General features: G+C 33.8%; 2 protein-coding genes across 3 annotated transcripts; both read right to left on the bottom strand.

Moving 5' to 3' along the window:
- Nucleotides 1-1926: 1926 nt before the first annotated feature.
- Nucleotides 1927-5795, bottom strand: LOC132269480 (ras-related protein RABE1c). Of its 2 annotated transcripts, none has more exons than XM_059770677.1 (9): nt 5617-5795; nt 5344-5457; nt 3822-3894; nt 3627-3727; nt 3070-3135; nt 2730-2827; nt 2524-2586; nt 2354-2446; nt 1927-2272 (listed from the first exon to the last, which is right to left on the bottom strand). In XM_059770677.1, exons 2-9 carry the CDS (start codon nt 5414-5416, stop codon nt 2192-2194), a joined length of 648 nt encoding a protein of 215 aa, XP_059626660.1. In that variant the 5' UTR covers nt 5417-5457; nt 5617-5795; the 3' UTR covers nt 1927-2191. The 2 variants fall into 2 exon arrangements, with proteins under 2 accessions (XP_059626660.1, XP_059626659.1); XM_059770676.1 differs by having other exon boundaries at nt 5543-5794.
- Nucleotides 5796-9046: 3251 nt separating this feature from the next.
- On the bottom strand, nt 9047-13021 carry LOC132269478 (small ribosomal subunit protein uS8). Its single transcript, XM_059770671.1, has 4 exons — nt 12882-13021; nt 10918-11068; nt 10640-10800; nt 9047-9381 (listed from the first exon to the last, which is right to left on the bottom strand). The coding sequence occupies exons 2-4, from the start codon at nt 11048-11050 to the stop codon at nt 9283-9285; spliced, it is 393 nt and encodes a 130-aa protein (XP_059626654.1). The 5' UTR covers nt 11051-11068; nt 12882-13021; the 3' UTR covers nt 9047-9282.
- Between the last annotated feature and the right edge of the window lie 229 nt (nt 13022-13250).

Below are 13250 nucleotides of genomic sequence, written 5' to 3'. Positions count from 1 at the left end.
CATTTCTGTTCAGTCTGAATGGTGAGATTCAATTTGTTAACCATGTGGCAGTGGGTAGTTTGGGAGGAAAAACACTCTTCATTGTTCTAGCAGTCGACTTTCTGGAATTTTTTCCGCAAAATACTTGTTCATAATTTCCTGAATTTTGAAAATTACAAAAAAAAACCTTTAACTCAGCCGAACTTAATTTTGCTACTACTAAATGGAAAACATGTGGGGTTGCCCTGGGTCACCGAATCAGAAATATAGACTGGTGGGTCCCACACCAGAACAGGTGGGTTGTGGGGCTCACCAGTATTCGATTCGGAGTCTTCGCACTAAAATACTGACGTGTGCTGGGCCCAAATTCTCCATTGTATACTTAAGCCCATTAACAAACGCACGTCTTAGGCCGACCAGAATTGCTTGCTTTGCCCATTCCAAACATGAACAGATGTTGGGTGCCCGGCCCAATAAGGACTTATCATTTCCTATTGTTATCAAGGTAACCTGAAAGTTCTAATTGAACTAGTAGGGTACTACAGGTTAGGTATTCTGGAGGAATTAAAAAGTTTTATTTTGAAAACAAAGATTAGACCGCAAAAATGGGGGAAAGGTTCTGTTTTTCATACTGCGTGTTAGAAAGCTAAATCACAATCAATCATTAAAAAAAATCTATAGGATAACCTTAATTATTTATATTCATTGACAGCTCATTGCGTGTAACAATCGATACACGCTCTTGTTATCATCAGAGTTCTTGTTGCACCTTATTCTCCAGAAGAATAAATACATTTTTTATAATGATTTTCAGGTAATTCAATAGATTAAAGAAGTTTTTATGCATAATCCGTGTCTTAAATTATTGCTCGGTGAATTGCATCGTCTTCTTGACTTGCCAAATGTTACGTTAACGACAATGTGAATTGCATCGTCTTCAAGTGCTTGTACCAGGAGACGTAATAAAATTTATATACGGAACTACTAATATTTTTATTGGAGCACTTCTCCCTCAAGTACCACAGCAAACTGTCAACCTTAATAAAATTTCAAATTATTTTCTACTATTCTATTCTCTAAATATATATTCAGAGAATAAAAAACGCATATTTGGAAGGACAAAATAAATAAATAACGCATATGTACCGCTAAAAACCCAACCTATGGAAGTCACTAAAATAAAGGTTAAAAACGTACTCGTATCAATTACAAAGAACACAGCTAATAACAAGTACCATACAATTATCCTACTTGACCTGAAAAAGTAACCTACTCAATGGGAGAAACTCTAATTTTCCATGCCTGAACTTTAACCCATTACCACCATCAGAAGAAACCTGAATTCAATTTTCTTAAGCACACTGCCAAACTTGTTTGATACTTTTATAAATTAATCAGATGAGAAACCCAATTTGCTGAGATTTAAAATCTAATTTCAAAAATTAAACAAAAAAATACAATTTAATTAAATAAAATACCACAGATTGTTCAGATCTAACCACTGAAAGCAGAATCTAAACAAACCCCCTCCCCCCTCCCAAAATAAATAAAAAAGTTAAATTAAATAATTTTTTATGAAAAAAAAAAAAAAAAAAAAAAAAAAAAAAGGGAAGCAGGAAAAGATGAAGAGAAAGAAGGAAACCACTAAAAAAAAAAAAAATTTGCAGATCTCCCTCGAACAAACAAATAAAATGAAGGGAAAAAAATGAGGTGACTGAATTACCACAGTGGTGACAAAACAGAAGAGTTGGCAACAGCTTGGATGATGAAGCCATGGTCAGCAGCTGGCCATCATCCCTCCTTCCTCTTTAGCAATCAACAAGAAGGTCCGACCGCTTGTATCTCACATGCGACGGATATCAAACCCTATGGGGGTACTTTAATATGATCACATTCAGTGACCCAAATGAAGGACTATGCATATCCTAATTCCTATCAACCCGCAAATCCAGCCAAACAAACATGGCCATACCATAATGTCTCTCAGCAAAAAGAACTTAAATTTTCAAGAACAAAACGAGATGTGAAACATATAAATTTCTCAAAATAATAAGATACTACCTTTCAAACACTAAAAGAGGTTCGAAAAGAAAGATAATATAAAGAACTACACGCACCCAAAACAATGTCATCGCAATTAGATTTCCCATTTTCATTTTTCTCTGGAGGTAGCACCCAAAATGTGGCCCTGCTCCTGCAATAAATTGTTTGTTTAACCGCAGCAAGCTGATTTTTGGGCAACTTGAGCTGCCCCACCTGCTGGATCTGATTGATTAATTTTGATTGTTGTAGGCTGAAAACACACAACCAAACAAGTCTTCAGCACTAATAACAAGAGTTTGATTTCAAATTACATAATTTTTTATTCAAATACCTCGGCCTTGGAGTCGGTGTCTGCAAGCCTTTGCTTTATATCCCTTCCTATTGAGAAGAAAACTTCTTCTACATTAAGATTTGTCTTTGCACTCTGCAGCAAGCGGTATCTTAGACATATACGAAGAAATAATCAACAATCTATTGAGTAGATACCGATGTTGTACTTACAGTTTCAAAGAATTTAATGCCATATTCATCAGCAAGTGCTTGGCCTTTGGAAGTAGGCACAGCCTAAAAAGATTTTCCATTAAGGAGATCCTCAGATTTGGGTTTGACAAGGTAACCATATTGAAGACACAAGAATTGAAATCTCAAGCAATTTAAGTGATAAAAATGACTGGTTTTGAAAAATCAGATTCACACAATAATTTTACCCTTTTGCTTTCGTCCATGTCAGCCTTGTTCCCTACAAGTATCTTGTTGACATTGTCAGAAGCATGCTGCTCAATGTTGCGAATCCAGTTCCTAATGTCTGAAAGCAATGGCAAGAAAACTCTTTAAGAACCAGTTAAGAAAATAAGAAAAACCTGATAATTATAGTTCTGCAAACCAATCCAGGTTATAAACCATTAAATTCTGTCTACACATTATAGAAATGCATCAAGTGATGGAAATATCGTGGGAAAGATCCCAAATAGTAGAGTTTGAAAGAAGCATGGAGATTACAAATAAATGCATCACAGATAATAGATGTGGGAGGGCAGTAAAACTTACTGTTGAAAGATGATTCATCTGTAACATCGTAGACCAGCAAAATACCCATGGCTCCACGATAGTAAGCTGGAATAGAATTTTAAAAGTAAAATGGTTGACCATACAAAAAGGACAAATATGAAGCATTTATAGAGTAAAAACCAATTAGAAGGTGTTGTAAAATTGCAGTTCTATAATTACTCACTCTACACAATCACAATGGTATCCATGCTGTAAACATCATTTATATCGTAAAATACCCAAGAGCAGCTTGACTTAGAAGCAAGAAAATTAGGTAGTTCTCACAATATAATCAACATGATTCTTTTAAAATTAAAAATTATTATTATTTTTATCATTAATATTTGGGACAGATGCATGAGAAAATAGGGTTAATTGCAAAATCCAGTTTTCAACATTAAGATTTCTGAGGTGAAGAATGAATGATTCAAAGACCTTGGAGCTTTTAATTTTTCCATATTGTGCAGTACTGGCAACTACACTAAGGAAGACAGCTCTCCCCATCAAAATACGTATTGCAAAATTGAATAACATTATCTACAGAACCTGAAATTTACCAGTTGTGATTGTTCGGAACCGCTCCTGACCAGCTGTATCCCAGATTTGGAGCTTGATCCGTTTGCCATCAAGCTCAATAGTTCTTATTTTAAAGTCAATGCTGCAAAGGAAAATATGACACCAAAAGGTCAGAAGCACTTTTAGAGAGAAAAACAAAGTACTGCATTTTAACTTGAGATTTTGAGAGTGCGCACCCAATGGTAGTGATAAAACTGGTAGTAAAGGAACCATCAGAAAAACGCAAAAGAAGACAACTCTTACCCACACCTGCAATGGTAGATAAAAATAAACAGATAAACTCATTACTGATTTCTGGGTCATAAATATTTTAATAGGCTCAAAAGATTATGTAGTTCCATTATGTTCTCAAGAACAAGAAGTGAACTCAGGCCCTCGCACTGCTAGTACAATCTACAGAGCTGTCCTTTTCTAAGCATTCAAATAACAGCATCAAATCAGAAAGCCCTTCAGACCAGTATATAAACCAACTTAAGCAGGAAGGAATAAAATGATGAGAACATAATACCCATGAAAACAACCAAATTTCAGAACCCTCAAAGTACAAATACAAAGTTTGCTAATCACATAATGTCACGGCATGTGATATGATCCTATAAGGCATGCACATGAATAACAACATGTGTGGGCACACACCCCCCACCCCAAAAAAAAAATTTGGCTCCGCCCCTGATGCCAAAAAATCCAAACCTCTCACAAAGCCCAGTGTTAGGCTCCATTTTTTTTTTTCCTTTTTTTTTGTTGTCAGTGTTAGGCTCCTTAAGAATATAGATTGTAAACTCTAGGTAGTTTATATAGAAAAAGAAAGAAACCTAAGACATTTACAGAAGATTTCTGAGATTTAAGGCTATTAAAAAAGGATATCAGTTCACTTCTAAACTCAACTCCACACCATCAGCACAAACTAAATTGTTATATTACATAATTTGAGAGAATACTACCAGTTAAAATTATGCATAGACAAATTTGTGTATCAAGGTGGCATCTCCTTGAGAATTGCTAAGACATATAGCAGTTCACTTCTAACATCAAGGTGGCATCTCCTTGAGAATTGCTAAGACATATAGCAGTTCACTTCTAACCTCACACAAACTTAATAGTTTGAATTACATAATTTGAGAGTGTATACTACAATTTATGCATAATCATATTTGTGTATCATAACCTTGAGATTTGCTCATGGTTTCATACGAAACGTACAATTACACGAGAAAACACTCATGACTAATCATTAACGTGGACAATTCATTCACATGAGGAAGCAAATATTTTTCCTTATTGAGAACCCAAACCACAAATGCCCCCACCCCTTTTTGGGTGTCCACAATGGTGGTGTCGGGCCTCTTAAAGCACCCCGTAATCCACCACTGGGCACTGCAGTCCCCCATTCCACATGCACGGGGCAATTACCCGAAAAATTCTCTAGGTGGCCTCAAGGGGATTCGAACTCCCAATATATTGTTCGACTGTATATCTAATCAAAAGAATCTGAAACCAACCAGATCCCATCAAAAAGCCAACTTTTTTAATCCCTGAATTCTGCTAACCGCAAACGAAAATGCTTACAATAATGTGGTAATTATAGGGGATCAATGTCAGAAAATTTCAAATTCAGAACACACGATCCATGGAATTAAACACATTTCAAATGGAATGAAAAAGAAGATTTGAGAAATTAGAAAATGTAAAAGACCGTACCGCTGTCGCCGATCAGGAGGAGCTTTATGAGGTAATCGTAATCGGCTCGAGCCCTTGCAGGTGGAGCGGCCATTGAAGAAGCAACACGAAAAAACCTTCTCAAATTATATATAACTGTGTGTGTGTAATCGAACAACAAGTTAACGAAAATACACCAAAATCAAAAACAATAAAGAGAGTATTCAAAAGAAAGAAGTACCCAATCAGAAATAAAGAGAGAGATCGCCCATGGAAGTTTTAGAGAGAGAAAGAGAGTATTATGTTTGTTTTTACCAAATAACCGAAGTGTTTAATTAGTTCACCGTCCGACCTACAAGCTCCCTACGATGGTGGCTATCATGCGCAGGGTCTCTAATACATTTTGTTATCGTGCGCCGTTTACTCTGCTGCGCACGCTAGCAAGTCTCCAACGGAGAGAGAGAAAGAGTCCTCACTTCATTTACTTCCGCTCTCCGCGTCAGTAAAATCAGGTGACCCCGAGCTCATTATTACATTTAACACTTTTTTAAAAATAAGGTATTGTTATACAGTATAAAACTAAAAATAAAATACCAAAACTTTTAAGTACTGATTTTTTAGTGGTAATTAAAGATTAATTTTTTTAATATCTTTTTATTATTATTATTCTAAACATTTCACATTATAAAACATCCACAATTTTATCTCATTTTAAAGGATAAAGTACAAAAAACCCCATGAATTATGGACCACAATGCAATAAACCTCTTGAATTACAAAAAAAATGTAATTAATCCCCTAAACTATGGTACTTTGTTGCAATTTTATAATTCAGGAGGGTTTATTGCAAAATCTCAATAATTCAGGAAAATTTATTGTACTTTACCCCATTTTAAATGATGCTTCCTATTCTAAGTGATATTCACATTATGTTTATTATGATTAATAAAATAAATTTTATCCTACTATAAGTTGATACATACTTTTTTAAGTGATAATACATTTAATTTCATTTTAAGGAACGCTTACATTTTTTTAGGTGATATTTATATTATGTTATTATGATTTATAAAATATATATATATATATTTTTTACATTAATAAGAAATACACTCACACATTGGGTTACTTATACTTCTTTTAATCACATCTAGGGTCAAACTCCTATCCTCCTCTTTAAAGATGGAGATTACTCCATTGAGCTAGCTGCTCTTTGGTAATCCAATGTTAAAATCACCAAATTTTTAGTCATTCTTTTTTTTCAATTACTTTGATAAACTCACACACTCCCTTTTGTCACTATAAAAACTTGAATTATGAGCTTCTATGTTAAAATGTAAAAAGTAAGTGTTGTCCTTGGTGGTCTGTCATTTTTACTCTCTCTTAGGCTAAATAGAACTATCAAAAAATAAAAATAAAAATGGAAAATAATATATATATATATATATATATATTTTCTAACATATATTTGATTAGTATAGAAATTTATTCAAGAAAATTATAAGAAAATATCATAATAGCAAAAAAGTTAATATATATTTATATATATATATACACAGTGGCGTAGCCACATAGGGACAAGTGGGCCACGTAGGGACAAGTGGGGGCAGCTGCCCCCACTGAATTTTTTATTTTTTTTAATTTTATATAGAAAGATTTTTATATTTGTATAATTGTCCCCACTAAAATAGGACATTGCATATATATATATATATATATATATATATATATATATAACCAAATGACCATTCACGGTATTATTAAAAAAAAAAAAAAAGGAATATAATCTTTCCGAAAAATATGATTTTTTTTTCCATTTTCTCAAAGTATTATATTCTTTCCTACTTTCCCAAAAAATACAAGATATTCTTTCACATTTTTGACTTTACCATAAACAAATGCGTTGTTAATTTCCATCACATTTTCAATCTTCAACATTTCTCTTTTGAGGAGTTTTCAATATTTCAAAAATTTACAAAATCCAAACAAATACTGTAGTGCGGAAACAGATAATCTGATATATATTTTTTTATCATCTAAATTTACTATTATTATGCCATGAACATTTTGAAAACTCAACTACGCACTTTATGAATATGAAAAATATTCTGAAATATTTAGTACTGTTTAATTTTCACATATATTATTTTGGTTCAAATAATATATATGTGTGTGTGTATATATATATATATTTGTACTTACATAAATTGCCCTTATTTGATAAAAATAGTAAATTATAAAATAAATAGTAGAATAATAAAAAATTAATTAGTAGATCTTATAAGCTACTATTTATAGAAGTGTACTTATTTATAACTTTACTACCAATAAAGAAGTTATGGGTTTGCAATTATCAATGAAGCTGTTAAATAACGGTTTGCGAGTTAATTTTTCGGAACGTTTTCTATTCGTTGTATTCAAACTCTAAAAAAAGCTGATTTTATCAAACAAAACGAAGGCTTATGCTAAAATAAAAATAATAAATTTAACTTTTCCTTAAATAATACATTTCATATAATCCTCATGCTACTTGTGTCAAAAATGGTGTTTGACATTAAAAAAAAAAAAATAGTACCAAATCATCAGGAAAAAAAAAAATATCACACTAAAATATCTAAAAAAATAAAATCATCGACTGGAAGTCCAACTTGTATCTCATAGACTCATAGTTATAGAGATAGTATAGATTTCTGAGTTTGCCACGATAAATAATTTTTAAAAAAAGTCACAAAAAAAATATAAAATCATTATGGACCATCTGGCTTGATTTTCTGATAATAATTTTCTATTTGAAAATTGAATTGAGAAAAGGTTTGTTTTTCAGATAAACAATTTTGTAAAGTTTGAAAACTATTCCTTCTATCATAAAACCAAATTAAACAGACCGACATTATCTTTTATGAAATTTTTTTTTTTTTATACAGGAGAATGGGTCGCTGAGCTGGCGACCCACTAGTCCCACTACATATAGTGGATACCAAATCATTGACATACAAGTGTGAATTGCAATTAAGGAAATCATTATTGACAGCTGGTGTCGAGTGGTGATGGATTGCAAAACAGAATTGAGGAAAGTAAATGACGACCGTCGGCCATTTAACATGCTGGTCTCCTTTCAGCAATCTGATCAAACCGGTCACAACGACCTAGAAATTCTATCACGAGAGTTCCTCGAGTGTTGTGATTGATTTACAACTAATAATCACAAAGGAAGGCGAGTGCCGATCAACAATCGCTGGCACTCCTCTTCAACAATTGAGTAAGAAACTCAATTTCAGGAGAAATTTCTCCTATATCATGGAGAGTAGCTCCATTCATTTACCCATATAATTCCCTTGGAAATGTAAGTGCACATGTTTGTCTTCGGTCATTCTAGGAAGCATGAAATGGGACCTTTTAGTATCATCAGCCACACAGAGTTAAGCTATACCAAGAAAATGAAACTTAGTCCCCACAAAAAAAGGAGAGCAATGAAAGAATAGAACAAAGCAATTTCGGTTTGAAGACTATTTTCTCATTAGCAAGGCAACGAGGGAGCATTTTAAACACCACTAAATTAGACCTAAGATAAACTTGTATGGGCACCCATGAACTTGAAACTCAACTTTCCACTTTGGGAGGTAGAGGAGATAAAATTGAGTTACAAAGTTTAACCTTTTCAACAACAAAAATTATCTAACAAATGCAATTTAATTTCCGGAAAATTGGGATTTTCCAACATCACAGTTCATATTTCTTCTATCAATGAAATCCAAAATCGAGAGGGTTCTTTTTTAATCATAATTACCAAAAAAAAAAATACTTTGTAACGGGCTAACAGCTTAAGTTTTCAATAAGCAACAATCCCAAATGCAATACTTGGAAAAGAAAATCAAAACCAAAGACAAAAAAGTCTAACCAGATTCCAAATAAAAATCTATAGAACATAATTCTTTCATAAAAGGCCGCGCGTGACAAAAAAGAAACCCTCAAAATCCCGGCTCAGTAAAAAAAGCCAAGCACTTTACCGCCGACATTCTTTCTCCTAGCTTCTTCATGATCCATGATGCCCGCAGATGTTGTCAACACAATATACCCAAACTGCAAATTTATCACGCATCCGTCATAAATTTAGAAAGAAAAGGGAGAGAAGAAGAAGTTCAAATCACTAGCAAGAAATCTGATGCATAAAGAAAAATAATGTAATTAATCCAGACATGTATCGTGGATATCACATGCATTGAAGATTCCCCAGTGTTCTAAATGGTTCATGTACTATCATATTTATATTTATATATATATATATATATATATATATATAAACAGCAGTGTTCAACTACTCCTTAGTGAGCAGTATACTCACTTTTACTCAAAGCCTTAGGATCTAATCCTAAGACTACTTGAAACTATAGTTAATTTAGGTAATTGTCATTCTTTTAATTAGCCATTAATTATGAAATGACTATATTGGATACTTTCTTAAAAAAAATAATAATAATTTTTTTAATCTGATTAAACTTGAATTACGCCCCTTTCCACCACTGTCGGTCCGTCACCACCAGCCACCTCTACCAATCACACCACACCGCCACCCACCACCTCTATCAATCACACCACACCGCCACCCACCACCACCACCACCACACCGCCACCTACCCCAATAATTATAAGGACGCAAGTTTAAAGATGCATTCTCGATCACGATAGATTTTTTCTATCAGGTTCTTGTGATTTTCTTATGATAATTATGATTAACGATGGGATCTAAATGCAAGCCCCTTTAAGTTGTATATTAGGTTCCTACGAATCACAAGAATAGGGATCTTTCATTTTGATTAACTATTGACACCCAAAGTATATATTGTGTTAAATGTAGCATTACAGTTTGCAGGTGGCTAATTTTGATTTGACAAGATTATCTGAAAGCTTAATCACTTGGCTTATAGTTGTGAATCTGGCATTAACTTGTAGATTTGGTAATTCTTAGATATAAGTTGCCATCAAATCTGTCTGGGTGGAGGTGGTGTGGTTTAGGAGGTGGTGGTGCGGCGGTGGCATAGAGGTGACAGTGGCAGTCAGGGGATGGCAGTTCACGGTTAATTAATAAATTTATTTTTTCTTTTAAAAATGCATCCAATATAGTCATTTCATAATTAATGGCTAATTAAAAGAATGTTAATTTCCTAAAATAATTAGATCCTAAGGACTAAGACTACGAGTAAAAATGAGTATATTGCTCCCTGCTCACCAGGGAGCAGCTGAATGTTACGTATATATCACTTATAATTACCAGTTTCCGCTTAAAATGATATGAAGTGTTATTCAAAGAATAAAATAACAAGGAGTTTTAAAGGCCAACCTGTCTTGAGGGGAGTAGTCTTGCAGTCCAAGGTTCAATTTCTTTGACCCCAACATCAAAACGAGGACTAATAACCCCACATTTGTTCAGCCTTCCATTCAATTCAACCACAATTTTTCCAGATCTGTGATCATCAACATACTCAAATTCTCCAATATAACCTAGAAAAACAATTGCCAATTGGAATTAAACATATATGTAATATTTCAACAACTTTAGTTCTAATTGTAGGATAAAGAAGTTTAAAGCTGATAGAAGAATGAATGCAAGGGGCAAACCATGCTTCTGCATGACCAGAAGAAACTTTATAACCACTTTTGATGATGGCCTGATCATGACCTGTCGTTTTCCCCTCTTCTCTGCATTGTACATGCTCTTAAGAGCATCATTCAAGACACTGACTCTCACCATCTTCACAAATGCAAGCTACTGGAAAAACACAGCAAACATCAAATTGGTAAAACTGCTTAAGAGATTCAATAACTCAATCATAATTGATTGGTTAAGATACAACTGAACAGGAAGGGACCTAATTTTGTGGCTCGCCACTGTAATCTAACGTTACATAAATTGGAGGATCGGCATTTATATTTCCCAGCCAATATAGCTGAAATAAAATCCAATTGACAGATTGCTAAGGACGGACCCAGGAAAATGACAATCGCGTATTGTTAGTCCCGCCTTAAATATAGCTGGGAGGGATCACTGAACCCATAGAACTGCACATGTATTCAATTTTGGTAACTTCCACAATAATTAAATATTTCTCCAAGCCATAGAGCTTGGTGACTAAAAGTAAGGCTAGAGAACAGAAGTTAATTAAAGTACAAATTGTCCATTTAGAGCAAAGGTGTTCCAGCAAACACAGTAAGCTAAAAAGTGTCACCTACATGCTTGGCTTGTCTTGGTCATTGGCCATTAAATGTCTGGTGTGTGTATCATGAATTGGGTAATGTTCTGTATGTCCCTCCTAGTGTCCAAGAAGTGCGTGATACATTAATTAAGCCACTTCTTGGAATGCATAAATATTCTCAAAGTGCATTTCCCTCTCCAGAAAGTTCCATTTTTCATTATTTTTCTTTTACCTTACTGTCTTCATTGAATTGCTCAAGTAAATTCATTTAAATCATTGCCTGAGAGCATCCTTCAACCAAATAGGTCATATTCAATTATCAAACAAATATCTATGATGCAAAAGAACAGAACAGATATTTACGTACCATACAAGTGTGCCCAATATAAAAGACAAAAATAATAGATTGCATATTTTGTTTTTTCAGACTGTAATAATTTTGACATGGTTATCTAGTGACCTCCGGTTATCCAAATCCCGCACAAGCAAAACAATTCTCTATTTCAACTTGAGAATGTCATTGTTTCCATGATAAAGCCAGTCACATTCATGAGATCTACAGTTCCCACTGCCTTGATGCTGGCCCATAAGTTATATTAAAATTTTAAAAAATCCTAAAATTCAAAAACTGATAATATTTAAGCACTTATGGTTCATCATTTATTTCTTAGTGCTTTAATGAAAACCCAGGATAGGACCACAAGTATAAAAATCTAACAGATCTCAATTTCATAAGACAAGACAAATACTGAGAAAATGATGTTCCTAATAACCATTGTAACTAAAGATTTTTTTTTTTTCCCCAATAAATGCACCTATTGCATATGCAAACAAGCTTATTGGATATATGATTTTCACATTTTTGCACTACAAATTGTTGTTTTAATATACATCACATCAAAAATTGGCATACATAGTCTGCGATAGAATATGAAAATTTAGGCATAAACATAGGGTGTTTCTTTATCTTCACGCAGAAGTGTGTGGTAAATGAAAGACAACTACATAAAAATTAGGCAAAAATGACAAATACAACAACAATAATAATGATATAAAGCCATATTTAACGAATATATATGATACAAATATGTCAGAGTCAACATAATCAACCAATAGCAATTCAAAACTAATAATCTACATTCATTAAATAAAAAATAGGCAGTTCCACAAAATGCATGCAACGCTGATATGATCTTGATATGACAATATGTAACTCGATACAGATATATAAATACATAGATAAATATATACATATAGAGAGAGAGAGAGAGAAGGGGGTGTAGCACAAATCAAATTAAGGAAGCGGATTGAGAACAAATCGAGCTTCAACGGAAATTGATGAGAGAGAAAAAGAAACAGATCCATGGAATTGATGGTCGATGACTTTACCTCGAAGAGTAGACGGTGGCTGCGTCTGTTTAGGCAGCTGAGTGCGGAGAGCAGTGAAGAGAGAAGTTATTAGGGTTTGTGCTTTATATTTCCGGGGATGCCGCAATTAGGCATCTAACGAAATGATCGATAACCGGATGGGAATTGATACTGGCCCAATCCGAGCCCGAATAAACAATTGTGCGGGCTTTTGGACCCACTCTGCTTCAAATACATTACCTGTCACACAGATCAGAAATGGGCCTGGCTCAAGACACTGCTCCTCGACAAGTTCGAACACAAAATCAATTAGTGAGTTTGGAGTGATCCTAATAGCATCATGGGCTTTTTTATTTATAATCGTGTCAACCTATTATTCTTCATGTGGGG

The sequence above is a fragment of the Cornus florida genome, unplaced genomic scaffold (genome assembly GCF_030987335.1).
Source record: "Cornus florida cultivar Cherokee Brave unplaced genomic scaffold, ASM3098733v1 CherokeeBrave_3.0.0_Hap2_Chr08, whole genome shotgun sequence".
NCBI classification, from domain to species: Eukaryota; Viridiplantae; Streptophyta; class Magnoliopsida; order Cornales; family Cornaceae; genus Cornus; species Cornus florida.
This window is presented reverse-complemented; position numbering and strand designations above follow the sequence as displayed.

What these genes read in the sequence shown, in the direction of transcription:
- LOC132269480 (XM_059770677.1), bottom strand. Translation starts at nt 5,416, where the DNA reads ATGGCCGCTCCACCTGCAAGGGCTCGAGCCGATTACGATTACCTCATA. An exon ending in AGTTTTATCACTACCATTGG is followed by an intron (nt 3,728 to 3,821) that starts GTGCGCACTCTC and finishes TTTCCTTTGCAG; the next exon opens with CATTGACTTTAAAATAAGAA. An exon ending in ACACCGACTCCAAGGCCGAG is followed by an intron (nt 2,273 to 2,353) that starts GTATTTGAATAA and finishes GTGTGTTTTCAG; the next exon opens with CCTACAACAATCAAAATTAA.
- LOC132269478 (XM_059770671.1), bottom strand. Translation starts at nt 11,050, where the DNA reads ATGGTGAGAGTCAGTGTCTTGAATGATGCTCTTAAGAGCATGTACAAT. An exon ending in TCTGGTCATGCAGAAGCATG is followed by an intron (nt 10,801 to 10,917) that starts GTTTGCCCCTTG and finishes TTGTTTTTCTAG; the next exon opens with GTTATATTGGAGAATTTGAG. An exon ending in GACTACTCCCCTCAAGACAG is followed by an intron (nt 9,382 to 10,639) that starts GTTGGCCTTTAA and finishes ATAAATTTGCAG; the next exon opens with TTTGGGTATATTGTGTTGAC.